We start from the raw sequence: 27709 nt of genomic DNA, 5'->3' as shown, positions 1-27709 counted from the left end.
TGTCAAATCTAGAAAGAGTCCCGTGCATTGTCCCGTTTTGTCTAATGTTTCTCTTATATATTCCAAATATTGAAACACAGCAGATTCAGTTGATTTCCCTTTGCGGAAGCCATGCTGAGTATTTGAAATAGGTTGTTGTTTTTCTAAAAATGATACAATTCGATTGTTCATGGTAGCTTCTAAAATTTTCGAGAATAATGGTTTAATAATGGTGGCACAAGAAGTTCTTTTTGTTGAGTAAAGTGGATAAAAAATTGTTACAGTTTACCACTGAAGTGATAACACATTCAGAAAATTGATATTTTTAATATATTTTAGTTGCTGCCAGTGTTGATAGATGATTGAATGAGTTGTGTTTTAAGTCCACTTTATGTACAGCAAGGCTTAATCGGGACTGAACTTACAGTTTAAAGTGAGATCCGACCCACTACATGCCTCCACTGCGGTGTGATGATATAAACCATTAATAGGCCTATGTTTGCTTTCAGATTACTGTAAATTTTCAGGTAAAGTACATCTCTCAAGGGCAGACCTCAATATGTTTAAAGAAAAGCATGAAAAAATGTTAAATACAGCTCTGAAAAATTGTAATATCAAAACACACCATTGCAGCCAGGCCTGTACAAAGGATTTTTTAAGGGGGGCGCAGATCCAAAAATGTGGAATAAAGACAAGATCTGAAATGTTGTTGGAGTATTTGATGTGACCAGGTGTGAAATCATTCCAGATTGGGTGGGAGGAAAATGATCTTCGTGGATAGACACATATACACCCACACTATATATGTATATATGATGTTTCTTGCACCTACTGTTAAAATTTCGACCTGCTAGTGTCAGCAGCTAAGATGGCATGCCCTTAAAGTGGCACTTAACCTATATAATTACCAATCCCAATACCATCAAGTGCTGCACATGACCCATATTGGTTGTAAATGAGTAATATGGTATTAGTCGTCACACATCTAATTATGGCCCTTCAATAATTTCATATATACAGGGTGTCCCAATTCAAACGCCCTAATGGCAACTGTCTGTAACTCCACATGTACTTGATATATCCAAATGAATTATACATCTATGAATACACATAGTCCTAAAGTGTCTGTGATCAAAGTAGTAATTAGTATATTTAGTACATTTTTACATGTGCCCCATGAGTTCCATGGAGGATGTCCAGTGTATTCAACCTAAGTGACAATTATGGAACAGCTTCGTGAAAGGATAACAGCTGGCATTGGGACAGTCACACCATGCTATAGGCAACCTGACAGGAAATCGAGTATTGACTGGGCATCCTCAGTGCAACTCGTAGGGCACATGTAGAAATGTATTAAAAGTGTTCTACATGTTCTAATTACTACTTTGCTCACAGAAACTTTGGATACATCAAATATATGTTGAGTTACAGACATTTCAATTTGGACACCTGTATTTTTCTCATAGAAAGTGCATTTCTGGAGAAAAATTAACGCTGACTTAAGCCAGTTGATAGAATTTTATGTATTGAATAAACTGACAATGTTGACCATTGGAAAATTTCTCAATGGATGGGGCTTCATTATGCAGAAAACCTGGTGTAATTATCTTCTACGGTTTTCATGTTAGAAGCCAAAACAGTTTGGGTCTAATACTCGGTGAATAGGAAATATCTGAAAGATTTGTTCTGTCACACCTTCGAGGTCACTGGTGCGAGCATGTCACCAGAAGTTACGGCCGGGTATGATAAAAGATGGAGGAGACACATTGCACAGTGATTCGAATTCTAATTTAAACTGTAGGTCCAGTCCCGATTAGCCTTTCTGTGCATAAAGTGGACTTAAAACAACAATTCAATCAATCACCAGAAGTCAAGCATGCATATGAACACAGCTAATACCTCATTGTGGATCCTAGTACAGTGGTAAATTCAGTGTGTGCTTTGGATATCAGAATTGGGGTTGGCATGGTGTTTCATTAAAAACTGTGTGTACAGTTTGCAGTTTGGACCAAATGAAACTGTGTATCATTGAAGTAGTTGCAATACTTCAAATGCTAGGATCTAAAGAGAGCTTCGTTATTGTTTTGACACCTGTCGAACTTCGAAAGTGCCCATTCATTCATGCACGCATTCACTTTCACTCTAGATACTTTTGAGAGACACACTCTGTACTCTCCATAATTCCGATCTGGAGTCATGCAGTGCGACTACTGTTAGTGTCACTTGAGAAATTAACTGCCAACGTTTTCATTAATACTTAGCAAATTTATGAAACAATTTATTCATATTGTATACATGTATCTTGTAAGTGATTATGTTCACATTTTCATAAAAATGCTTTAACACAATAAACACTTTCCCCTCTATTTTGAATTTATGCAAATTATTTCTTTGGTACTCATCTTCAACATATTTATCTATTTAAAAAAACTTCATTTTAACACCAGCACATCACATTTGCTGCACAAGCACTTCATATCCATATGAAATTGTTGTGACATTGCCATCTATTCTTTTAGTGACCCCCAAAATAAACGTTCATTGCTATGTGAAGAAACATTACTGTCTTGTTGCATGTTCAGTATTTAACAGAAATCTAAAAACTTTTCAAGTGCACTTTATAACTATTACATAAAAAATTGGTCTACGAAAACACAGTATATGCTAAAATTCCCCCATTTAAACTTAATTTATGTCTACATGAGTGCAAAGATTATAAATCAGACACCTCTGGAAATGTTCCTCTACAGTCTGTCCATTATCAACAATAAATTACAGGTTGAAGGATGCCATGCAATAAATGCTCTCCATTACATACAGTAAAAAATACTTAAGAAAACAATGGAACAAGAAAAATACAGTGTTCCATTTCAGGAGATTTCACTCTAGTAAATCTATGGACTGAGATTCAACAATGAATACACATGGAATGAAGATTATGCCTCGGACACAAAAAACTGAGCAAACAGGTTCAAACCACCCACGAAGATTATGCTGATGTGGAATACAGTCGAGCACCACGTAAGCTTCCCCCTGCGGTTTAGAGATGACAAGTGCAGAAGACTTGGTAGCGTGAAGATGTAGACCATTCCACTGAGGGCTCCTGTGAACCTAAGAAAATTAATGTGGAAAGCTGTATCAAAATTAATATAATAATTATTTTTAATAAATATTAACTAAACTAATAATTCACAGTTAATCAGGATGTCTACTCTATGATCCACATAAAATTCAAGTAAAGTATAATTCCAAGTTTTCAAGACAAATTTTCAAGGTTAAAATTCAAAATAATTTGTATTACATTTTACACTAAATGTTTATCAACAGTTCCTTATATCTTGCACAGTGTGCAAATAATTTATGGGCCCTGTAGAGATGTAGGAAACAAACAATAAACATAAGAGTAAATTATAATTGATGACACTCTTCCATTTGGACATCTACAAAGACAATCTCTTCATTACTTTCTTAGCATCCAAAACTAAGGAATCACTTCAACTGAGTAATCTAAGACTAAAAATGAATAGGCTAAGTGTCAGTTTCAAAGCTTTTAAAGTTTGATCTACAATTATCCAACTACTCTCTAAATTGCTCATTAGGGAAAGAGCAAACAGTAAACCTTATCCCATCTTTTTGGTTGACTAAAATAAAGTCACTCGCTCCTCAGACTACATCCCAAATTAATAATATAACCTTCAATGAAAAGTGAAAAAAGTATGTTTTTGAATCAAAGAACAAAGAGATGCCAAGCCTAATCTTACCAGTTAAAAGAGATTTTATGGCAAAGTGTCATTGGGTCTCCCATAAGAGTGAGTTGTTGTTTTAAGTCCACTTTATGTGCAGAAGGCTAATTGGGACTGGACCTACAGTTTAAAGTGGGATCTGAACCACTACGTGCCTCCACTGGGTTTTGAACCTGGGACCCCTTCAACGTGACGATGTTACTGCTATGCCATCGAGTCTCCAATAAGAGAAGTAGCTCTCCCAACTTAGGAAACAATGGAAGTGTGGTAATCACATGCTGCTTTCTACAGCAAAACATTGTTGACATTATTGAAGATAAGGCACACATAGGAGATGTACTGCATAGAAATTTCAGCAATAAATGCAACAGATCCCGTTGCGGTAGCACTGGCAGAGACGATTCCACGCAGGTAAAACAGCGACAGCAAAGAATCAGGCAAGGCCAGGCCAACTTGGTAGCTCAGTGGTAGAGCAATGGTGCCGTATGTCAGAGACCCGGTTCGAGTCCTGGTTGAGCCTGCAGTTTTCATTGTTTACATTGTTTGTTTGTTTGATTTGGTGTTTAAGTCCACTTTATGCACAGTAAGACTAATCGGGACCGGACCTATAGTTTAAAGTGGAATCCGAACTGCTATTTACCTCCACTGGGTATCAAACCTGGGACCCCTTGATTACAAGGCGACAACAATTGTTGACATTGTAACAAAGCATATAGCGTAAGAACACATGCAACAAAACACCATTAAAGAATATGAAATATTGCCACTTGGATTTAAACTAAGAGATGTAATGAAACAGGAGAAAGAGAAGTATGCTTATTTTTAATTCATTTAGTTGAATTCTAAATCAAACTCTTTTCATCTGCTATTGACTTTTACCTACCATAATATGTTTTGATTTCTAGAGTAGTCACTATGGTAGAAATAAAAGAATGATGTAGTTCAGTGCTCAAAGTAGGAATTGTTAGTTGGTAAGAGGGATGCTTGAAAAAGTTTAAGGGAGGGTGGGAGTTGCTGTATGGATCAAGATGGAGACATTGGAGTACGTGGGGGGATGCTTACGCAAATTATCCTAAATGGGGGATGCTCTATGAAAATTTCCTTAACTGGGGGATAGCATTCCCCTACTTCGAGCACTGGTAGTTATCAATTTATTGATTTTCATTTTTGTTGTTAAGCATTGCTTTTTGGCCACTTTTGTCTAATAGCAACAATGAAGATGAATTATAATATGATGAAATTTGTGAAGGAACAACCGCACGCAGGCTGAGATTCGAACCCAGGACCCCTGACATCGAAGCATGCTGTGCTAACCATTCCCATGGATGTCAGCATTGTCAATTGAAATTAAGGAAACACACACCCTATCAATGAAAATCCATTCGGCCACACCTACCAAAAAATCAGCACAATTTACAACAGAAATAGCCCTCATCATGTTAGACTTACATTGACTGTTGGCTCTGCCAACATGAATGGTTCGTAAATGTTATTGTAGTTCAAAACATAAAAAATTCCCATTAACCAGAGTTGAGTAAGTTGCTCAAAAAAGTAACATGTTACCATTAGTATTACTTTGTTCTACAATCAAGACATTTAACTGTTTACACACGTGTTCCTGTAACTTTACAAGCACATTTAAAGCAGCACACCCAAACATATTTCATACTGGCAAATAAATCTTCCAGTTCTAAATAACAAAATTACCAAAAGAGCAACAAGTTATTAACACAAGTTCTAAGAAAAGAGTAGCATGTTACATTATGTTGATCACCAATCCAGCTATTGACTTGTCACTAGGGGATGGACTTATATGCACTAAAACGAGCCAAACTATGCATGCAAATATGCACTAAGAGAGGCCAAAATATGCACTAAAAATTTTAAAACAACTTATTTTAAGGTTCTGTACGCCTTACATGGGAAGTACGAGTAACTGTATCAGTAACTCACTGACTGCAATTATAGAAACGAAAGTGTGATAAATTGTGCTATTTAAGATCACCAAAAAAAAATACTAATTAGAAATGTTTTTAAATTCATGTAACAAAATGATTATATTACACACATAGACATCCCCAGGATTTTTTCCAGGGAGGGGCAAGGAAGGCATTTTTTCCAGGGGGGGAGGCAAGCAAGGTACATTTTCCCCAATAATAGTGTTGTACCCTCAAAAAAAACATTGCTTAAATTTGAATTTATCATATTCATGCAATAATTAACACATATTATTGTTGCTGAAATGAAATTATATGTGACAAATATATATTTTTTTGTTTACTTTCATTTTCCAGGGAGGGCCACGCCCCCCCCCCCCTCCCCTTTGCGGACACCATGATTACACACATTTCTTTGTCTGGAGGCTCGCTCTAAAAACTGCAATATTGCAATTATAATAATAAATGTATCTCGTTAGAAAGACTATGTTCTTTTCGTTGCATTAATCAATATCTTATTCTTTTACATCATCATTTCAATACACTAGCAGTTATTTATCGTTGTTTTCAGGTAGCAGACTGTCAGAAAGTAAGTCTTTGTATTTTGAAAATGTTCTTTCCATTTCACAAGATGCCACTGGACAGTATTTGTTTGTTTCAATTCTTGTGTTGATATCCCGATGTAAAATGGATTTTTCTGTATTCAGAATTTTCGAATAAATAAATAAATTTAAGTTGTGGAATAGACAGGTTCCCCCTGCAAAGCCAAATTTACCCATCACAGAAACTGCAAATCTGGGTTTCTGGAAGCTATTGCTAACTGCTTCTTCAATTCAACTATCTCTCTCAACCTCTGCTGGTACTATTTTCTTTTGAGCAATATCAAAAAGAGACTGGATGGACAAAGAAATAAAAAAATCTAAAACTATCAACGAAATTTTACCATATTTTTAATACCTCATTTAAGATCCAAATTAACTGCATTTTGATTCAAATTAACAACAGAATCATGAATTGCTCATGGTAAAACTACAGACATACCACAATGGTCTGGGTGGCCTAGTGTGAGGAGTCAACCTGCAAACACTCAAAATGTGAATCCATCACCTTAACTGCCAATTCAAAGGAAGCATGCTGGATTGCTACATTTAACATGCAGTTCTGGTGGTGATAGAGTTCGCACAGAGATAAATGTACGAGGGTGGTTTGAAAAGTTCTCGGAATCACCACCAGATGTCAGTGCTAGGACAACGAGGTTCCCGCATAGTAATAGGCCATCCTTTATAAATAAACACGTAGCGCGTCAGTGTTCTGGGTAGAGATCTGTGGTGCGGACGTCACTTTGTAGTTGTTCCCATGCAGTGCTTTGTGAAGATGGAAAAAATCGAGATTCGAGCAGTGATTAAGTACTTCGTAAAGAAAGGTATGAAAGCAAAGGAAATTCATGCCGATTTTCTGAACACACTGGGGGACTCTGCAACATATTCAACTGTTGCAAAGTGGACAAACGAGTTTACATTTGGTCGGGACAGCTTAGAAGATGACCACGTAGTGGTCGCCCAAAATGTGCTACTACCCCAGAAATTATTGAAAAAGTGCATAAATTGGTCATGGAGGATCGCCGACTGAAAGTGCATGAAATTGCTGAAGCTATAGGTATGTCATCCGAACGGGCGTATCACATTTTAACAGTTGAATTGGATATGAGAAAATTATCTGCAAGATGGGTGCCGCGACTTTTAACACAGGACCATAAACACATCAGAGTGGACATTTCCGAACAATGTTTGACTCGTTTTAAGAGAAACCAAACAGATTTTTTGTGCCGGTTTGTGACGACAGATGAAACGTGGGTCCACTACTATACCCCAGAGACAAAACAACAGTCAAAGCAGTGGAAACATGTTGATTCACCACCACCAAAGAAAGCAAATGCAATACGGTCGGCCGGAAAGGTAATGGCGTCAGTGTTTTGGGATGCGAAAGGGATTCTGTTGATTGATTATCTTCCCACTGGTCAAACAATTATGGGACAATACTACGCTAATCTCCTCGACCAACTAAAGCATAAGATACGGGAAAAGAGGACAGATTTGGCAAGAAAGAAAATCATCTTGCATCAGGACAATGCGCGCCCTCACACAAGTGTCGTTGCCATGGCAAAAATTCATGAACTTGGTTACGAATTGTAGCCACATCCGCCTTATTCGCCTGATTTGGCTCCCTCAGACTTCCATCTTTTCCCCAAACTCAAAAGTTTCCTCGGTGGACGGAGATTCTCTTCAAAGGAAGAACTAATAGCCGAAGTTGACACGTATTTCACAGGCCTGGAGGAATCTAATTTTCGAGATGGGATCAAGGCATTGGAACATCGCTGGACCAAGTCCATTAGTGTACAGGGAGACTACATTGAAAAATAAAAAAAAATCACTGTTGTAAGTCGTTTCTTTCTATTCCATTCCGAGAACTTTTCAAACCACCCTCGTATTATAGGTATTGAACGAACACAGGCAGCAAACTGTCTGCCCTATGAATCTGTGGTTTGCACGTACAGTAACATAGGAGTCAAACAAACACTATTTGTCACGTGAGATTTAATTCAAAATAATGCACAACGATAGGTCAAAGAAAAGCATAATTTCCTTAACATAAACTGTGCTGCAGGTTATATACGAGATATAATTGTGGCAATTTCCCTTATCAAAACCAGGGACCATGCTATATGCCCATAAAAATGGCATTAAATATATCAATAAGTACACAAATCCCACAGATGCTATCTCAGTTTTTATAGGATTGACATCTTTCTCCTTCCAATTACTCTAATAGTAAAATTAGCACTTGAAATCACTACTACTATCGTGAACAAAATCAGCCAAAAATCATGTTTAATTCTCAGAAGTATGATGTTTCAATATTTAGCTACAATCCATCAACAGACATAATTGCAAAAAGTTATTGTACTTTTATTATGTCTAATTTAAGAATAAAATAATGCTCCTTCATAGTACATATCTTCATCATCTGACCATCATTCCCTTACTTTTTTACTGTCTTCTTATTTTGTACTCAAAATAACAGAATGATCCTTCACTAGGTTATACAGTAGTATTGTCCGCAAAAATTAACATAAGTTTATAAATAACACAGTGCCCAGGCCTACGCAGGCAACAAATGTTTTCTGTTACCCAAAATGAAAGCTCTGTTTGAGCATGGTAAATTTGCATTTCGGCAAATTTCCATTTAACCTGCCAAAAACTACTCTAAATACCTGAAATGTATTACATGTTTGGAGCATACTTGACAATAAATAACTCTGCCGGCAGTGGTAAATGCATCGTTACCTTCTACCCACTGTTGGAGCAATATGCTCGTTTCTTCTCTCCTTCGCCATCTATTGTCACTTCTGCACACGCACGCATGCATGCACGTGCACACACACACACACACACACACACACACAGAGAGAGATATATCAAGATGTCACATTAACAGATAATCCTCACATAACGCAACCCCAGTGTTAACGCTGAAATTTGGAAATTTGACTCACATCTCTGAAAGGTCGTTAGGTGATGAAAGAGTGAGTTTTCTCTATCTTTGCAACCAAACAACCTGCAACGCTATGAGATGAGTTTTGGAATGTCCTTGACCCAACTAGTGCCCATGACCATACAGAAGTAGGCTATTTTTTAATGCTGACACAAAGAACGGGGAAAATGAAGCAGACAAACTTGAAACGAACAATTACATGGAAATTACTCATGAAATATGCAAATTATATGAACGTTAAGCTAAAAAATGCACTAACATCCCAAATATGCATTTATATGCACTATAAAACTTTATGGGAGTAATTCCCATCAAGTGAAATGGATAAATCTGTTGAGAGCATATGGATTTTCCTTAAGGGAAAAAAACATGCAAATATGCAAAAATCCGCTCCCTGCAGTTATCACAACAATTTTAACAGCAAAAAGTAATGTACACTCACCTTATAACTGTTCCAATCCGAGGAAAGTAGATGGCAAACAGGACACAAATTGTGACGATAATTGTGTTGAGGCCAAAAACATGACAGAATCCTGGATAGACTGATTTGAGCAGAGTGCTGAATATCTGGACTCTAAGCATGTAGGCCATCAAAGGATACACTGTCAGCAGTTGGAAGAACAGGAACACACGGGCAACCACTGTCATGGTATCTCTGCTCAAAAGGTTATTAAGTAGGTTCTGGAAAATAAAGTAACAATTCAAAATATTTTCAGTTTTGAATACTAGCAAATATTTTTAAAACTACATGGATATGTTTACATGAAACGGTGATTTTTGTTTTTGTTTGTTTGTTTTTAATTCCACTTTATGATCAGATAGGTTAATTGGGACTTAACCTACAATTTAAAGTGGGACATGAACCAATATTCAAAATGACTCTACCAGGAATCAAACTCAAGACCCCTTGATTACAAGGCTACAGTATTGCCACTACACCATCAAAAAGCTTGCATTACAAAATACTGTTAAAAAGACTACTGAAACAATGTACATGCAGCCATAGGGGAACAGGGAGCTATGTTTGTTAATTTTTATAACATATTTGCACAAGATTTAATTGAATCAATATTTACTCAGTTGGTAGCGAAATGGCACGGTATGCTAGACCCCCGGTATCGAGTCCTGATCGAGATTGCATCTTGCACTGAAATTTATACATGCGCAATATTATATGAGTGAGTTTTTTCAATCCACTGTTATATTCCAAAAATGTATTGTTTGCCAAATCATGACAAAATATTTGCATGAATACCTTAGGAAATTAACTGATTAAATAAATAGATACTGCCAGTCAATAAAGCTTTATAGGAAGGTTCGAAACTAGACCTCAATATTTAGGTGCCTTTTGTGTAATATTTAGGCACCAAAGCTGACAACTTAAGCCACCAAATGTTGATTCAATTGCAAAGTAACTCTGCTACTATCTTAAACTAGTAACAAAATTTATAATTACTTTTTACAGTACAATAAGTTTCCGTATGCTGTAAAAAAAAATAATTTTAAGATATATTAGAAAACTATACATACATGTGTAGGGATCCTTCCTCACTTCTCCACATAATCCCCATAGAGATTCAGGCATTTGTCCCACCGTTGCACCAATTTGTCCATACCCTTTGCAAGAAAATCAGGGCTCTGGCTATTGAGCACTATTCTCACATTCCGCTTCACTTCTTCATTTGTTTCGGAATGGTAACCTTGCAATTCAGACTTTAACACCGGAAAAAGATGGAAATCACTCGGCACTAAATCGGGGCTGTATGGAGGGTGGGGCAGCCGTTCCCACCCCAATTCTTCAATGTTGTGTTGTGTTTGCACTGCTGAGTGGGGGCGAGCATTATCGTCAAGAAGAATGACACCAGCTGACAGGAGACCTGGTTGCTTATGTTGAATTGCATTTTTCAGTTTATCCAATGTTTGACAATAACGGTCAGCATTAATTGTTCTTCCTCGTTCCAAAAAGTCCATAAGCAGAACGCCCTTAGCATCCATGCTTTTGAACTCCTTATGACGCGAGCCCGCGTTTTCCGAACAAGCATTTACTTTTCACCCTTGAGCACATGCGCTTCACGTCTGAGAATGAATCGATTGTTGTTCCTTGTAAATGAAGGATGGCGCTTGCCAACCATGTGCTTCCTTTTAATGGCATTGCTTTATACAATATTTTATAGCACAGGGAAACTTATATATTGAACGTCCCTAGTATATTCGTGATTGCTTATGAAAGAATTCTCTTTTTAAAAAAACAAATCTGTGTAATGACTTTATCGGTTATTGGTATCTACAATTTTACAACAGTGATTTCAGAACCTATAAAAATTTCACATCAATATATCCCTATTGTGTTGTGCAATACATTGAAAACACACAAGAATTAGTAAATACAGTGAAACCCTAATTTTACAATAGTGGGTTTTACATTTTACATAGTATATATTGAACCACTGTGCTTGAAATAAGACTACATCTTACACAATATTTTCATATTTTACTTTTTCTGCATAATACAGTGTAACCTCGATTTTACATTTTTCAGGGGACCAAGCAGTAAAAATGTAAAATGCATGAAAACATAAAATTGAGGTAATTTTTTATAGCATCTTGCTGCGTTGGGACCATGAAGATTGAATGTATAATGTGGGAAAATGTAAAACCCGAGAACGTAAAACTGGGGTTCCACTGTATGTTTCTTAGGCACAGACCCCTCAAAAGTGTATACTCAAGGTTTTACTGCAAACCATAAGAGTAGATCAATACTTACATCTTCAATGCATGCCTTCCTAAGAGGAAATGCAGCGTAGAAACCTACACCAACTGCAAGGTATGTTAAAATAACTAAAACATATGCTACGGTGAGATCTCTACCCTGAAAGAAAACAAAAAACTTAAGAAATGTATATAAATCTATGTGTTCTTAATGCACAACATACTATGATAGAAACAGTATAATTTGAACTCTAATGTTATATTGGCCAACATACAGTGCCTGAAGTGGTGGGGGATGCCATCCCACAGCTAGGATAATTTGCATAAGGAGTGTCTCCATGTTAATCCATACAAGCATGCCCTCATCTAGGAATTTCAACTTCGAGCACTGTGGATATATATTGCCGACAATTCTATCGATCCAATATAGTTATAAATATCTATAATTGAATGCAAATTCTTCCATTTTGTTAATTTTTTATGTATGTTAAGGCCTAAAGCATCCCATTCCTGATTATGGAAAGTAATTTTCTAACTACAGGGCTTGCTTTTCTAAAGCTTGCAATCTCTAAGTTATGTACAATAATTAAGGAAATCAATAAATAAATCATTCAGATTCCTCATAGAATGTTTGCAATTTGCTATCACATAAGGGGGGGGGGATATCAGTTAACTTTGTATCAGCTCTTTTCAGTATTGGTTAATATTTCATATTGGACTGTATTACATCTGTAACTTACTTTTTTTTTAAATTTCAATACATTGAGGGGTACAACTAATATTTGCTTAAAGTAAAGAAAAATTTGTATTACTGAAAATTAATTAAATGATATATCTCCTTTTTAACTAGTCTTCTTGGGCTTCTATAACCAAAACTGGGCTATACAAAATACACCCGCCGCAAAATGACTTAGGACCTCATAACAAAAACACAAAAAAATTACATCTTTATCACAGGCCAGAGGCTATGTCCTGAATCATTGACTTGTTGATAAAAGCAAGAGACTTGGTAGGATTAATTGTTCTATCGTTAAAGATATTTTCAGTCAAGTAGCCAATCGATATCTAAGCTCCAACGACCGCCATCTTCAAAATAATCCGCCATATTTGATATATTCTGATTTGATATATCTCGGGAATGGTGTCTCCTATCAATGTCTGGTTTTCTCAGAAATGTTCCAAATAGTGTAAACTTTCATAATAAATCAATTTTTGAAAAATAAGAAATAGAAGTTTTTCAGAAAAACTACAAAACATTTTATGAGAATAACTGCAAGTTGAAAGTCTTAACAATGATTCTTTTTTCAAAAATTATGTTGACTTGTTTGTAAATTGTATTTCTCTTAAAATGTTATTTAAGGTAAATTTATAAATCTAGATAAAATAGGGGTTCAGTTCGTCTAAAGACTTCTAACAAACAAACACAAAATAGAAAATGCCATTGTTTGGTTCGAGAATTATTAATAAAAACTTTATGAAAATCTTCTATTTCTTATTTTTCAAAAATAGATTTATTGATTTATAATGAAAGTTTACACTATTTGGAACATTTCTGAGAAAACCAGACGTTGATAGGAGACACCGTTCCCGAGATATATCAAATAAAAAAATGTCAAATATGGCAGATTATTTTCAAGATGGCAGCCGTCGGAGCGCAGATATCGATTGGCTACTCAACTGAAAATATCTTTAATGATAGAACAATTAATCCTACCAAGTCTCTTGCTTTTTATCAACAAGTCAATGATTCGGGACAGCCTCCGGCCTGTGATAAAGATGTAATTTGCTTTTATGAGGTCCAAAGTCATTTTGCGGCAGGTGTAGATACTCATTGCTAATGGCTGAGAAAAGTCGTGTTGACATTTGTCCAGTTTTGTGTGGGATGTCCATTTTGATCCCTTCCAGCAGCAGTTTTAAAAAATTATGAAATATGTGGTCAAAACTACTCACATTATTCTCCTGATGTTTATTGTTCCTCATGACAGTGATGATGATGTTGTGGATGAAAAACGAAAGTGCCAGCATCCCAGACAGAGCAGGGAAGCTGGAGGCAATGCCTGGGGTGTAGTCCTCATCCAGGACATTGGAAAAATCCACATTCAACCCCCACTTAATTGACTTCACAAACACAAATACTAACAGGTACATTACTGAGAGTGTACCTGAAATAAAAGAGTTGAACTTAAGTTTCACTAATAGGAATCACTGAAATGTCATTATTGTAAGGCTAAACGAAACAATACATTTATGAACTAAGAATCTTTTCAGATTGACCATGTAGTTACAATCATAGCAGTAGAATGCTGCAGGAAGAGGATTTCGCTTGCGTGCCAAAATGTTTGCATGGACGACACCAGATAGCGTACGTAATTGAGAGCTTCTTCGCTCAAGCAAATATTGCTCGAACAGGCAAAACAAGTGGTACATAGAAGAAACCCAGTAGTACATGTGTAACCATAATTTGTCTGTGGTAGTTGGCCCTCAAATATGGATCGTGAGTTGAAAGATGCAGTGAAATTGAAACTCAAGTGAACATTGTTAACATCCCCATGTTAAACTGTAGTTTAGTATCAGTGATATATGATAATGCAATAGATGATTATGGGCTGAAACTACCAAGGTGGATATTTTATAGGGATGAGCCGATATGAAATTTTGGCCGATACCGATAAAGTAATGATATAAAATTTACCGATACTGATAACCGATCTGATATAAAATTAGAAATGGTCCTTGAAGAACCTGAAAGTTTCATTCACCTCCTTAATAAATGAGTGTTTCAAGGTGACTGCAGTGAAAAATAAATTGCATATTTAGACATTTAATTTTTTAGAAATTAGGGCATGGAGATTGAGGTGGCTGAACATTTTAATTATTCAATGTTTTCACACATCTCACATGTCTTTCTCAAGAGCTGTAACAAAATGAAATATAATGCCAGTTACAACAAATAATCAGTAACAATTGAATAAACGATTACATTTTTACACCAAAAGACATATATATAACATTACTTTGAGAGTGTCTTTTACAAATCGGCACTACGAAACAAGACACAGTAACACTTTCACTTTTAAATTTACCTGCATTAAAATATTGTCACTTCTATGAAACACTTGATAAAGATCTCTGACTAATAAATTTGAGATATGAGTTGGAAAAAGAAGCATTTAATTCAGAAACGAACCTTGTATCATTTTATGTATTAACAGTTTAATTGATACTATACTGTAATTTTCAGTAATGTAAAAAAAATAAAGAAACAAAATCTTTATATTTTGAAAATTTTACATAGCCTTTTCATTTCTCTAGAGTGCGAATGAATGATGGGGTAATGAAATAGGTGATAAGACACGCACACATACATGCTATACTCAGGATTTGAACCAAGTGGCACGCGTGCGGTTCACAATAAAATTGTTATACTCAATGGAGATTTACTCCTCTGCCTTGTAACTTCATCTTCAATTGAAAAAGTAAGAATAACAGTTCAACTTATTTTCAACTATTTCCCCCAAAACGCATGCTATTTTTGAAGTAATACAAGATTTTTTATTCAATTAACACCCTTTTAATTATGTAATTTACAATTAGTAATGGCTAGTGCAAACTAATTAGTATAACAAGCAATCTAAGGTATGTACAATGCAAGACTACCATACTTTGCAATCCACTTTCTATTACACCAACCATATATTAACCAACAACATTCATTCAGCATTGAAAGCACGTGCATCGTTAGCGGGACAGAGGGGAGGACGCGTCCAATCCAGAAAAAAATGTATTTTGTGTATTAAGATATTTGGGTATTATACGGAATGGCCCCTCCCCGCTCATGATAACTCGGTTGCGATGCTTATGATTGAAGTGTATGTCAATATGACATTGCTCATATTCCTTTTTCCCTCATGTTTCGTATTTTTCCTCCTACCATCATTTTGCCATGGTTCAGAGAGATTGATTTTCCACCATTTAAAGCAAGGGTTCCCAAACTTCTTTGCTTCACCGCACCCTTAGTGTTTCAAGACTTTTCCGCGGCACCCAGAATGTAGCCCTCTCGCAACGCTCAGTTACTTGTAAGATGGCATGCCTTGAGTTAAAAATTAAACACGTATTTCCAATTCAGAAACATTTCATATATAAAAATGTACTAAATAAGCACATATTTGAAACATTCATAGCACTGATTAACAATTCAGTGAAAATATTGGAACATTTCGCAGCACCCGTCAGTCAACCAGTACCCCTGGAAGTAAATCACGGTGCCACTTTGGGAATCACTGATTTAAAGCGTATAGTAACTAACATCTGTTCATCGTCGTCATTAACATGTTTACCCATAGTCACCTTGTAAACTTGCTCCTGAAGTATGACCGGCCGAAGCCTATAATTGAGCTCTAGATATTACACAGAAAATTCTCACTGTGGGTCAAGAAATGGAACGCAACAAACCGACGCACAATGCACTTCATAACAATATCAAGAGAAATAATTAAAATTAAATTCTACATATGCAACTATGTAGAGCAGACCATCTCGAGTCCCCATAGACAAGCCTTGTATAAGCTGCACTCTGGTGCCGAATGCAAGAAGTATTGCCGCTTGCATCAGGGCTCAATTCGCACAGCGCAGTGAACATTTTCGGGGTATAGTGGCCAACAGCCCCTTAGCTGCTAGTTTGATGCAACATGCACAGCAATTGTGTTCAGTGCAATCCGTGGAACACCGTGGGAGTCAGTGTTACCAACTATCTAAAAAGTTATCAGACGTTAAATACATCGTGTCAGAGTAAATTGTGTGTATATACTCGAACATCAAATAAGGATTTTTTCGAATAAATATATATGTGTGTGTGCATGCAATTAATACGTACATGATTTAAAACATATATGTGAGTGTTCACGTGTTCATACGAACATTATCAGGCGAGGTGCCTGTTTGAACCTAGGACCAAAATAATTCAAATGAATATAATGCCTTCCCCTTCACATAACTAAAACACAGATCATCGGACTTGCCGGAAACAAAAAGAACTTAAAAACGTGTATATTCTTGTTTGCATTGCAAGCAGTGGGTGAATTCAAATTTTGGCTTTGGGAAAAGAGAGATCCCATTCACTGCTGGATTCAGATGTAGGCAGAGAAGCCACTACTCGACAAAATTTTACTTTTTATAAAGTTAAACTGTCCTGATAGGGTAAATATAGTAAATTTTTGCTGATTTCAGATCTGTTTACTAAATTTATGAGGAGGGCAAGGGTTTTGAGTGAGTTATTATTATTGTTACTATAGTTATTTTACAAAAAACTATGTTATACATATAATTCTCTATGGAGTTAAAGGTTGTCAAAAGTTTCAATCCATTTTTGGTGTAGAACTTTAAATGCTTCAAAATAGGGTAAAATAACCTTGCAGTAACATGATAACTCCAAACTGAAGGAGTGTTTTTTCAGGAAGTAACGTGGGGAAAACATCCCTTGTTTTCCCCCATCCTCCCCCTGGAAAAAATACCTTGCTTGCCCTCCCTGGGAACAATCATGCAATTCCCTCACAATGGTCTCGATCCAGTCACAACGGATGGTTAAAGAGAACCTTTCTTCTTTCCTGAATAAAAAAGGTGGCATATATTTTTCTTATACAGTGTTTGAATATATGGGACTGGCAACACTGACGAAGCTGCACGTGCATGGAAGCATGCTTTAGTATTCTGTGCCTGCATCAGAGGTATATTTCTCAGTGTGGAGGTGCGTACGTGCGAGTAGCAAGAAGTTGAAATGGCTCCTGTAATAGAAAATCCCGCTAAATGCGAGGTGAGGTCGGTGATTTTAGATTTCTCAACGCAAAAGGAGCAAGTGCAGCTGACATTCATCGGGAATTGTGTGCCATTTATGGACCAACAGTAATGAGTGAAGGAAAGTTAAGACAAAGGTGCCGTGCGTTTCGGGAAGGATGTTCAAATGTTCATGATGACGAGCGGAGCGGCAGGCCTAGTGTTTAGACGGATGACCTTGTGCAACGTGTTGATGAGAAAGTGCGATCCAATCGAAGTTTCAGCATTACTGATCTAGGCAAGGAGTTTCCTGAAGTGCACCAAATTGTAATGGACAATCTGGGTTATCGCAAACTGTGTGCGAGGTGGGTGCCAAAAATGTTGACAAACACTCGCAAAGATGAAAGAATGAAATCAGCATGTGATTTTTTGGCCCACTGGGAGAAGGATGGGGATGACTTGTTTTCTCACATAGCGACTAGAGACGAAACCTGGATATTGTATGTCACTAGTGAGTTGAAGCAGCAACCCATGCAATGGTGTCACTCCGGTTCACCGAAACCGAAGAAATTCAAGCAAACACCATCACATCGCAAAATCATGGTAACCGTCTTTTGGGACCAAACAGGTGTAATCCTCGTGGAATTCCTGGAACCGGGACCAACCATCACAGCACATGTGTATTGCCAAACACTAATCTGTGACGTGCTATCCAAAACTGGCGAATGGAATTCTGCTTATTCATGACAACGCAAGCCCACACACAGCTGACCATACTGTTGCGACAATTCAAAAATTCTGATGAGAACGTTTTAATCACCCACCATACAGTCCCAATCTTGCCCCAAGTGATTACTTTCTGTTCCTTCACCTCAAAAAGTGGCTTGCTTCGCAACGTTTCGATGATAGTGAAGTTCTCAAGACATCAGTTTTCGACTGGCTGAGATCGCAGGCGGCAGATTTCTTCGCAGAGGGTCTACGTAAACTTGTTCCACGGTACCAAAAATGCTTGGAGCATCATGGTGACTATGTAGAAAAATAGCCAGGGTATGCACTTGTATAGCATCAAAATAAAAATTTTCTCGCTTGATTTTATTTTCTGTAATAACCAATCAACCCTTTTTTTTACATGCCCCTCATATTACGTTTGTTATTATTTTGGTGATTTTGTTGTTATTCTACTTCTTGGGATAATTGTGATAAATGATGATCACTCATCCTCATTCTAGCAATCAGTATAGGTATAACTGATTGATTGATTGATTGATTTGGTTTATTTTACTTCCCTTTTTCTGCTACTTTTGATTAATTGCAAAGATGAGGATGAGTGATGGTTATGATGAAATTGATGAAGGGACACTCGCAAAAAACACACATGCCCAGGCTGGGATTTGAACCAGAGACCTGTGACGTCATAGCATGCTGTGCTAACCACTCTGACATGGAGGTCAGTAGCATACGTAGAAAATAACATACAGTGCAATTGAGAGAAAGTAAAATTGAAAAGAAAGTTCTAAAATTTTAAAAAAAAACAAATACATGATGCTAGTTTAAAACAAATTGCAAACATTAAGCACATCATATAAATTCTTGATTACATTTCATTTGCTGTACATTTCAGTGAACAAGATACTGTATTAAGAATCTTAGGTTGTCTTACCTAAGGAATTAAATTTGGTAAAGAATGTGGCGGATTTGAAGTTTACCAAAGGCATCACTAGAAGAACTAGGACTATAGGAGCAGTTTGGTTCAGGCTCCAGTACTTATGAAAAACTGTAAACTCTGCTTCATCTGTGAAGATGATTTGTGACATATTTGGATGCAATTTCAGACACAACACTGAAAAAGAAAATTATATCAGCTAAACCATGACTTGTGTAAACACTATTGTTTTCTAATCATTCAACAATATATATATACATGCATCTCAGATTTCTAGACACTGATAACTGACCAAAGAAGCAAGAAACTAAAAATTTGAAATAAAGGCACAATAACTTTTTTATTGTGGACAACCTAAAATTTAGACTTTTCAACTAAAATATAATATTTCTTTGTCATTAAATATTTGCAGGTTTTCAAACAGAAAAATTTAGAAAATTTTCTTCTCTAACCTTCTCAAGTAACAGAAGTTAGAGTGTATCAACAACTGCTCCAGGCTACTCTACAATCACGATATTTTCCTACAAAAATATTTTTTATTCACAATACAATACTCTCCACTTTGCAAGAAGCCATGGGAACATACAATTTCTCTTACCCTTCAAATTCTCATTTATTATCAAATCTTGTGTTTCTTGCTCTGTTTGTTTTAAAAAAATATGTCTCTCACATGCTAATCAGGATGTTCATCAAGATGCTAAAACACTATGTGTTAAACAACACACCTGCAACTGTTTAATAAAAAAAATATTCTCCTTATGTACTTACAAATGTTTGACACATATTTCATAAACATTTGACAGGGGTGTAAGGGGCATCTTCCACGTAGGCGCCCAAAAGTCAAACTCACTTCCACGTAGTGCACCCTGGACTAAAGACTAACGAGGCTCTGGCGACTGGCACTGTGGCCAGTATAATTTTGTGTGTGTTGTCCTGTTTTTTGTCATTGTGTGTGCTGAGTGCCCGTTTACAGCCTCAGCTTTTAACAGAAGTCAGAACATTTTAAGATTTTTAGTTACGCAACGTTACAGTTGTTATTTGTAATGATAAGGGGCTGGCCCCCGTATAATGTGACGGGAGCAAAATAGCCTAAGTGCTGACGCTCCCACAATTTTAAATTCAAATTCAAATTCAATAAACATTTGACAGAATATTTTTGAGCTATTTCACAAATTTCTGCAAATACTTAAATAAAAGATAAATTCCTTTCCTCAGACTCAAAATTTGAATATGATAAAAGCTTTCACAAATAACGAAGGGCCCATTCCCAACCATTGCCTAGCTGTTTAAAACTAACAGAAAATCATTAATAAAGTATAGAGTATTTTGCAATCATTTGATGTCTAAAATTACACATGCACCCGTTTGCACCAAGGTTGCACAAACTCATGTGTGTGAAAATCCACAGGCAGGGCCAGCAGAAAGAATTAAATAAAAAAGTATAATTTGACCAGTAAATGTAGCAAGTCAAGATACAATTTTCATACCAATTTACATACGAGGGTCACTATTTATATTTTGAGCCTTGGCAACACTGATTGAAGTTAGGTGCGATTTGACATTTGCACGGAATCGTCTGGCATTATTGACCATAACGTACTTCAAATGTTTTGTCAATAGCTTGATTTGTGTTGTTTATGTTGCCTTGAAGATTGCGCGACAACAATAAAATGGAATTAACTCGTAAACATTTTCGTGCGATGATTTTTTTACGATTTTCGACGTGGATTATCAAGACAAGAGTGCATCGATCAACTTACTTCCACATTTGGCGATGAAGCCCCATCCTTTGCCACTGTGAAACGCTGGTATAACGAATTTAATCGTGGCCGCCATTCGCTCACCGACGAGATTCGCGAAGGTCGTCCAAAATCAGTTGTTGTTCAAGAAAACATTGATGCTGTGCAAAACCTAATACTGCAAGATCATCATGTGACATACTGTGAGATTGAAGCAACCATAGGCATTAGTTCCACCAGCATATATAAAATATTACATGATCATTTAGCTGTGAGAAAGGTATGTTCTCGTTGGATCCCACACAATTTGACAAAAACTCAAAAAGACGCTCGCGTCAATTGGTGCAAATAAATGCTCAATAAATACAATCGTGGTGCTTCAAAAGACGTATATAAGATTGTAACAGGTGACGAATCATGGATATATGCATATGAGCCGGAACGTAAACAGCAGTCGACTGTATGGGTGTTTCAAGATGAACCCAATCCAACAAAAGTTGTTCGCGCTCGAAGCACATCGAAACAAATGCTCGCCTGTTTTTTCGGGAAAACTGGTCATGTGGCAACTGTGCCTTTAGAGGAACGTAGAACGGTCAACTCAACAATTTGTTTGCCAGAGGTCTTCGGTCAAATACGGAAAACAAACAAATGCCGTCGGATCATTCTTCATCAAGACAATGCCAGCTGTCACACATCTAGTCTAACAACAGACTTTATGAACAGTCAAAAAATCGAATTGATGGGTCATCCACCGTACAGTCCTGATTTGGCACCCAATGACTACTTCTTGTTCTAGAATGTCAAGAATAAATTGCGTGGACAATGATTTTCGTCGGCGGAAGATGCCGTTGATGTGTTCAAAAACCATATTATGGAGGTGTCTCAAGAAGATTGGAAAAACTGCTTTGACAAATGGATCGAACGAATGCAAAAGTGTATTGACCATAAAGGAGAATACTTCGAAAAACAATAAAGCAGTTTTCAATGCCAAATTCCTGTTTTTTTCATTGTTAGGCTCAAAATATAAATAGTGACCCATTATATTATATAACTTGGAAGTTAATATATTCCAACACACCGTTTTGAAGGAACATATCAGTAGTCTCACTTTAAAGCCACTGAGTGCCACAAGGTGGGAAAGTAGATTCGATGCCGTTGAGATATTAAATGGATTGGATTGGATTGATTTGATGTTTTAAGGCCACTTTATGCACAGAAAGGCTAATCGGAACTGGATCTACAGTTGAAAGTGGGATCCGAACCACTATGTGCCTCCAGAGATATTAAATTGGAGAGGTCTATGATGCACTCCTTCAAATAATTGGCAACAATAAAACTGTCCAAATGGTCACACATGAGGTTCAGTGTATTGCAAAACAGTTGTGTGGCTTTACATTCCTTTGCTCACTAGTTATCTGGTATGCCTTTTTAACTCCACGTAATGTAATGAGCAAATGTCTTCAAAACATTAGTCTACGATGTGTTAGATGCTGTTAGATGATTTCTTGCAAACATGTCAAAGCTTTGAAAAGTGCAGGAGTGATGAAAAATGTTGAAGTTTCTTAGATGCCACTTCCTCAGTTCTCCCACTCGTGAAGGCGTCGGGAGGCATCGGATTTATATATAGATGATCCAAAGATAGGCAAAACTGTACAGGGCCAAAATCGAAAGAAGAAGCAGTTTCAGTATGATGAAAGTGTTGAAGATCGACAAAAAACTGTAAAAAGTTGATTTTCATTACCAGGTCCTAGACGATTATTTTAGCTCTAGTGAATTTTCGATTTCTTTTATGATATTAGTAAGCATCTGATCTCTTGTCTGAAAAGTGTAGGAAACTTGCCGGAATGTTAACACATGAAGGCTACTGAATTAAATGATGAACTAAAAGTGCTTTCGACTATAATAAAACAATTACACCAAAGGAGACCTCAAACTGATAAAGGGTCATGATTTTGCACCTAATGTGAGTGTAGAACTTCGAATTTATTAACTTTGTCGGTAATCATGGCAAGTGGCGAATTTTTTATTTTTTTTTGGAAATTAAGGCTAATAAAAATAATATTTTCAGTCAATCATGTCTGAAACACACTTGTTTCCATTCTATACAAGATAGCATTATACGAAAAAGTATATTACATGCAAAGGTAAAGGTACAGTTCCCTGTGCACATAGCACCATGTCATGAAGGCACATTTACTGGATGTGGGAGTAGGGCCACACACATTCTCGATCTCGGTCATTTTGGAAATGATGTGATCAGCACGACTCTCCGGCCACCTTTACCTCCCAAGGTTGCCCCCAGGTACCCATTAATTTGAGGCTGGTGGTGCTTTATGAGGGGACAACGCAGGAAAGAATTCAGACCTTAAATCATCCACGAGGGAGTGGAATATTACATGTAATTCTTTTAAAAATCCAATCATATATCACAGACCTACAACTGTAAACATATGAAGTCTTCATTTCTTTCCTAATACTTGTTACATTTAAAATACACTTAAGAGAGAGAGAGAGAGAGCGAGTTTTTATAAAATATAATAATAATATAAAATTTTGTGTCGCATTTCTTAAAGTTTAACTGTGGTTGAGCGAGATATCCTTTTGAGCTTAATAGTATTGAAATAGCGTAACAATTCTCATAATTTATTTTATAGTTTGATGTTTTACTTAGGAATATATTGATTTGAAATTTCCCGTTGATGCGTAATGATGGGGGGAGAGGGTCGAGAGGGAACATCATCTGCCACCATCAACCAGGGTGGCAAAATTACTATTACCCTGTCCACAGATCAGGGTAACTCTGGAGATGGGATCATCTTCCATTGTACCAATCAGAAAGGCATGGCAGGCCGTGAGAGTCACGGAATTCGAGGTTGACTCTAAGAGAGTACCTAGCCTCAAAGCAAGTGCCTAAACGTCATACAGATGGAAGTACATGATTGGTTACTTGTTTCAAGAAGGCATGTTTATATGCATGAAGAATTAAAGTTCCCCACCTCAGAGCCCTGTGGAGCAGATAAAGAAAATCAGTTCAAAATATAGCCACCAGGTGGAAATGTGGCACTGAAATAATGACACCCAGAAGTTGGAAGTAAAGCTTTATTTTTAGTTATGTCAGTACAGCAGTGTTCTATATGTGAGCCATCAGCGTGAATGACCCTTTGGAAGCATAAGAGAGCGTGATCAATGTTAGCACAAAGACTTTCCAGGGAAAGGTAGAGACGTGCCATGTTATGCTAGCTCTCAGCTCTGGCGGAGTCTGTACACGTTACTATAAACATGATCTTTCAGGAATCCCTCCAGCAAGAAATCCCATGGATTCAAGTATGAAGAATGGAGTGGCCAAGCATCTACAAAACCTCTGGAGATGACATGATCATCGCCAAAGTTGACACAAAGCAGGTCATTCACTTGTCGATTAACATGTGGGGATGCTCCATCTTGCATGAAAACAGAGGTCTCTAAGCATAGTCGTTCTTGCAAGCGAGAGTTGGGTGTAATGTGCACTTGTAACAGAGCACATGACAGGACCTTGTGAGCAGAAGAAGCCTATAATGAAATCAGCGGTATATATATATTATACAGTGATGTAATTGGAATGCAATGATTATTTCAGTGCCATTGGTGGCGAAAATTGGAACTATTTTCTTTAGTCTGTATTTGCTTGTCCATGGTCTGCATAGTCTCTATACATACTACATATCACCACAATCTATTGTTTCAAATAGGCTCCAGAGGGCTGAGTAGAGGAACTTTAATTCTGACCGACTCATGCATGCAGCTGAACTATCTGCATTTTTTAGTAAGAAATACTTATCGAATACTTACAATTAGGCAATGGACCATCACTTGGCTGTACATCAGTGATATTCGATGTGGAGATTCCTTGAAATTATATAAAAAAAAAACACTTTGTAGTACAAGTAAAACACTACATAATGTATAAATAATGAAAGTTCACCCAGTACAATTTACAGCTGTGTATAGAAATGGTACATAAGAATATAGTGAAAAAACAAGAATTATCAATAAAGAGCATGGGGTGGTTAATTGGCTGGGTAAGAATTCATTATTTTTTCGTCTGAGTTAAAATTATACAGCTTTGTAAGAAATACAATGTTACTGTAATGCAAATGAGCACTAAAAACTGGTTCCATAGAGAAAACTTGCTATTCAATGCGAGCTGCAAAATTATATAGTAATTTTATGAACTTCCTAAAGAAAAATGGTCCATGATATTATTAGCTTCTACATACAGCATTAAAAAAGAAATAACAGTTCTTACCATATAAGTAGTCAACAGAATGATAAAGGAAGTTGGACATGAATATCCAGTACACAATATTGGCTCCCAACAGGACAACAAAGGAGAAGAACTTTGCTATCATCTCTGCCCCACGACCAAGCAAAACCCCACTCAGGTCAGCAACTTCCTCTTGATCACATCCATTGCCTACAACAAACACATGGGTCACGTTTACAGTTTACTTTTTCAACTTGAAAATATTATTTATTAGTAGAGTTATTGATTGATTGATTAAGTTAGATTATTTTACGTCGCTTTTCTGCCACTTTTATGACAATGAAAGATGAATAATGATATTCTGAAATTGATGAAAGGACAATGACGAACACCCATATGCCCTGGCTGGGATTCGAACCTGAGACCTCTGGCATCGTAGCACACCACTTACCATTCTACTACTACAGAGGTCAGCTTATTGGCAGAGGCTATTGATACGATTTGCTTTTCTCAAACATCTTTCTCAAAAACTGAAATGTTTAACCTATAAATGCCTGATTGCCTGATCGAGATAATTTGATATTCACAACAGCAACAGATTGTGACAATCGGGTGATTGGAACCATGCACAGTGTCTCAATTAACGTTTCGAACATTCACGTTTGAAATGAATCATGAGTTTTAAGGTGTGTCATGTCTAATTTTATCCTTGGTGTAGCCATATGACATAATAAATAGAGGGTCCACACTCTATGAGATTTGAGACATTATTGAAAATGAAAGGCTCTGTAAAAATTAGGTATGAAATTCTCAGTTTCATTTGACATTTTGGTATGATATTTGGAACGTTTACCTAACTTTCACTATGCCAAACATTGGTACCATTTCCAACTCTATTGTCCCATTGATGCCTGGGGGGGATTTAACTTAATTTTACTGATGTTCTATCTTCTTATAAAATATACATGTTTTCATATGCGTGGCATTACAATTCATCTTTATTTGTTTATATCAATTTCAGTTAGTTTTTGTTGCTTTTCTACATGTTGGATTACTTGCAACGATGAGGATAAATGATGAACTGATGATGGATCCACGAAGGATGTTTCATGGATATTCTGTGGATCATTTTTGGATATGTTTTGGACATCAGTACCATGGTGTTCATGTGAGCATTTTCATTTGATTGTGAATAAGAAAATATATGTTCAGAGTTAGAACTGGACCTAATATGGACTTTTATTAGACATTGTTTGGACATTATCTGGATATTTTTCAAACATATTTCAGTTACAAGCAGTACTCGAAGTGAAATTCCTAGCTGATGCTTGGTTGAGTCTGGGAATAGGAAGAGGGATGCTTGTATGGATGAACATGGAGACACTGGAGCAGATGGAGGAGATGCTTTATGCAAAATTTCTTAATTGACAGGATACCACACCTCTCCCCAATGTTTCCCTCTACTTCGAACCATGGATACAAAAATAATAATAATTCCTGAACTAAATTTAGGCATATCAAGCATCTCGTGCACATATGAGGGGTCAGAACACAAGTGGCGTAACTCCATTCAAGACAGTTTTGAGAAAAGGGCACATCTAAATAACTTAGCACTATGTTTAACCGTTGGAGCACAATCATAGTGGTGCCTCTATGAGCAAGAATTTAAAACTTAGGAGATGCTTACTTCTACCACTGAAATTTTATACTTCACAGTTCTAAATTATAACTCTATGAAAAGTGGAGTTACGTCACTTGTTCTCTGAACACCTCATATATGAATATAAAATGTACTCCTCTCCTCTCTTCCCACCGAAACAGGCGCACAAACTCAAGGCAAGGAACTTTCACCTGAGCTTGCATGCATGTGTGACTTGCTGAATCAGAGAAATGGGTCTATGTACAGCCTTCAGGTGATGTTTTAAAATTAAAGTTTTGATTTAAGACTGTATCACAAAGTCTGAGTCCTAACATACAACTAAATGACTATACACTATAAAGAAATCTTTCCACAGATATAAAAATATTAATGTAAATTTTTGGAAAACATGTTTGCATATACCATATACCATGCATATCCAGGATTGGAGACTCCATGCATGTCAATCTGAACCTTGTTTTTCCCCCTAAGCTGAGCACAAAGCCACCATTTCCTTGGATGTTATTTCCTTTCATCTTTCATCTAGAGAGTCCCTCTGGAGCAATAGGTCTCAGAGTCTAGCATCATGCACATGTTGTTCAAGCTTGTATGTTATGCCACCCATTTATGCTAGTGAGGATGTTGTGGCACTCAGCTTGTGATGCTGTTACGTTACAGACCATGCTCAACAGTTTCTAGCATTTGTCTGGACTGATTGACAAAAACCATGGAAAAA

The 27709-nt window shown here is 36.7% G+C and overlaps 1 protein-coding gene across 1 annotated transcript in view; it reads right to left on the bottom strand.

Moving 5' to 3' along the window:
- Positions 1 to 2254: 2254 nt before the first annotated feature.
- The window catches only part of LOC146000457 (neutral amino acid transporter 9-like), a 161934-nt gene continuing 136479 nt past the window's right edge, over positions 2255 to 27709 (bottom strand). The window contains exons 7-13 of the mRNA XM_083138115.1: positions 25377 to 25544; positions 24920 to 24976; positions 19350 to 19529; positions 13871 to 14082; positions 11976 to 12080; positions 9654 to 9892; positions 2255 to 3090 (exon numbers count right to left, since the gene is read on the bottom strand). Of these exons, the coding sequence (XP_082994241.1) occupies positions 2916 to 3090; positions 9654 to 9892; positions 11976 to 12080; positions 13871 to 14082; positions 19350 to 19529; positions 24920 to 24976; positions 25377 to 25544 (1136 nt within the window). The 3' untranslated portion in view covers positions 2255 to 2915. The remainder of the gene's footprint in view (positions 3091 to 9653; positions 9893 to 11975; positions 12081 to 13870; positions 14083 to 19349; positions 19530 to 24919; positions 24977 to 25376; positions 25545 to 27709) is intronic.

Source organism: Lepisma saccharinum, chromosome 16 (assembly GCF_977018435.1).
Source record: "Lepisma saccharinum chromosome 16, izLepSacc3.1, whole genome shotgun sequence".
Classification (NCBI taxonomy): Eukaryota; Metazoa; Arthropoda; class Insecta; order Zygentoma; family Lepismatidae; genus Lepisma; species Lepisma saccharinum.
This window is presented reverse-complemented; position numbering and strand designations above follow the sequence as displayed.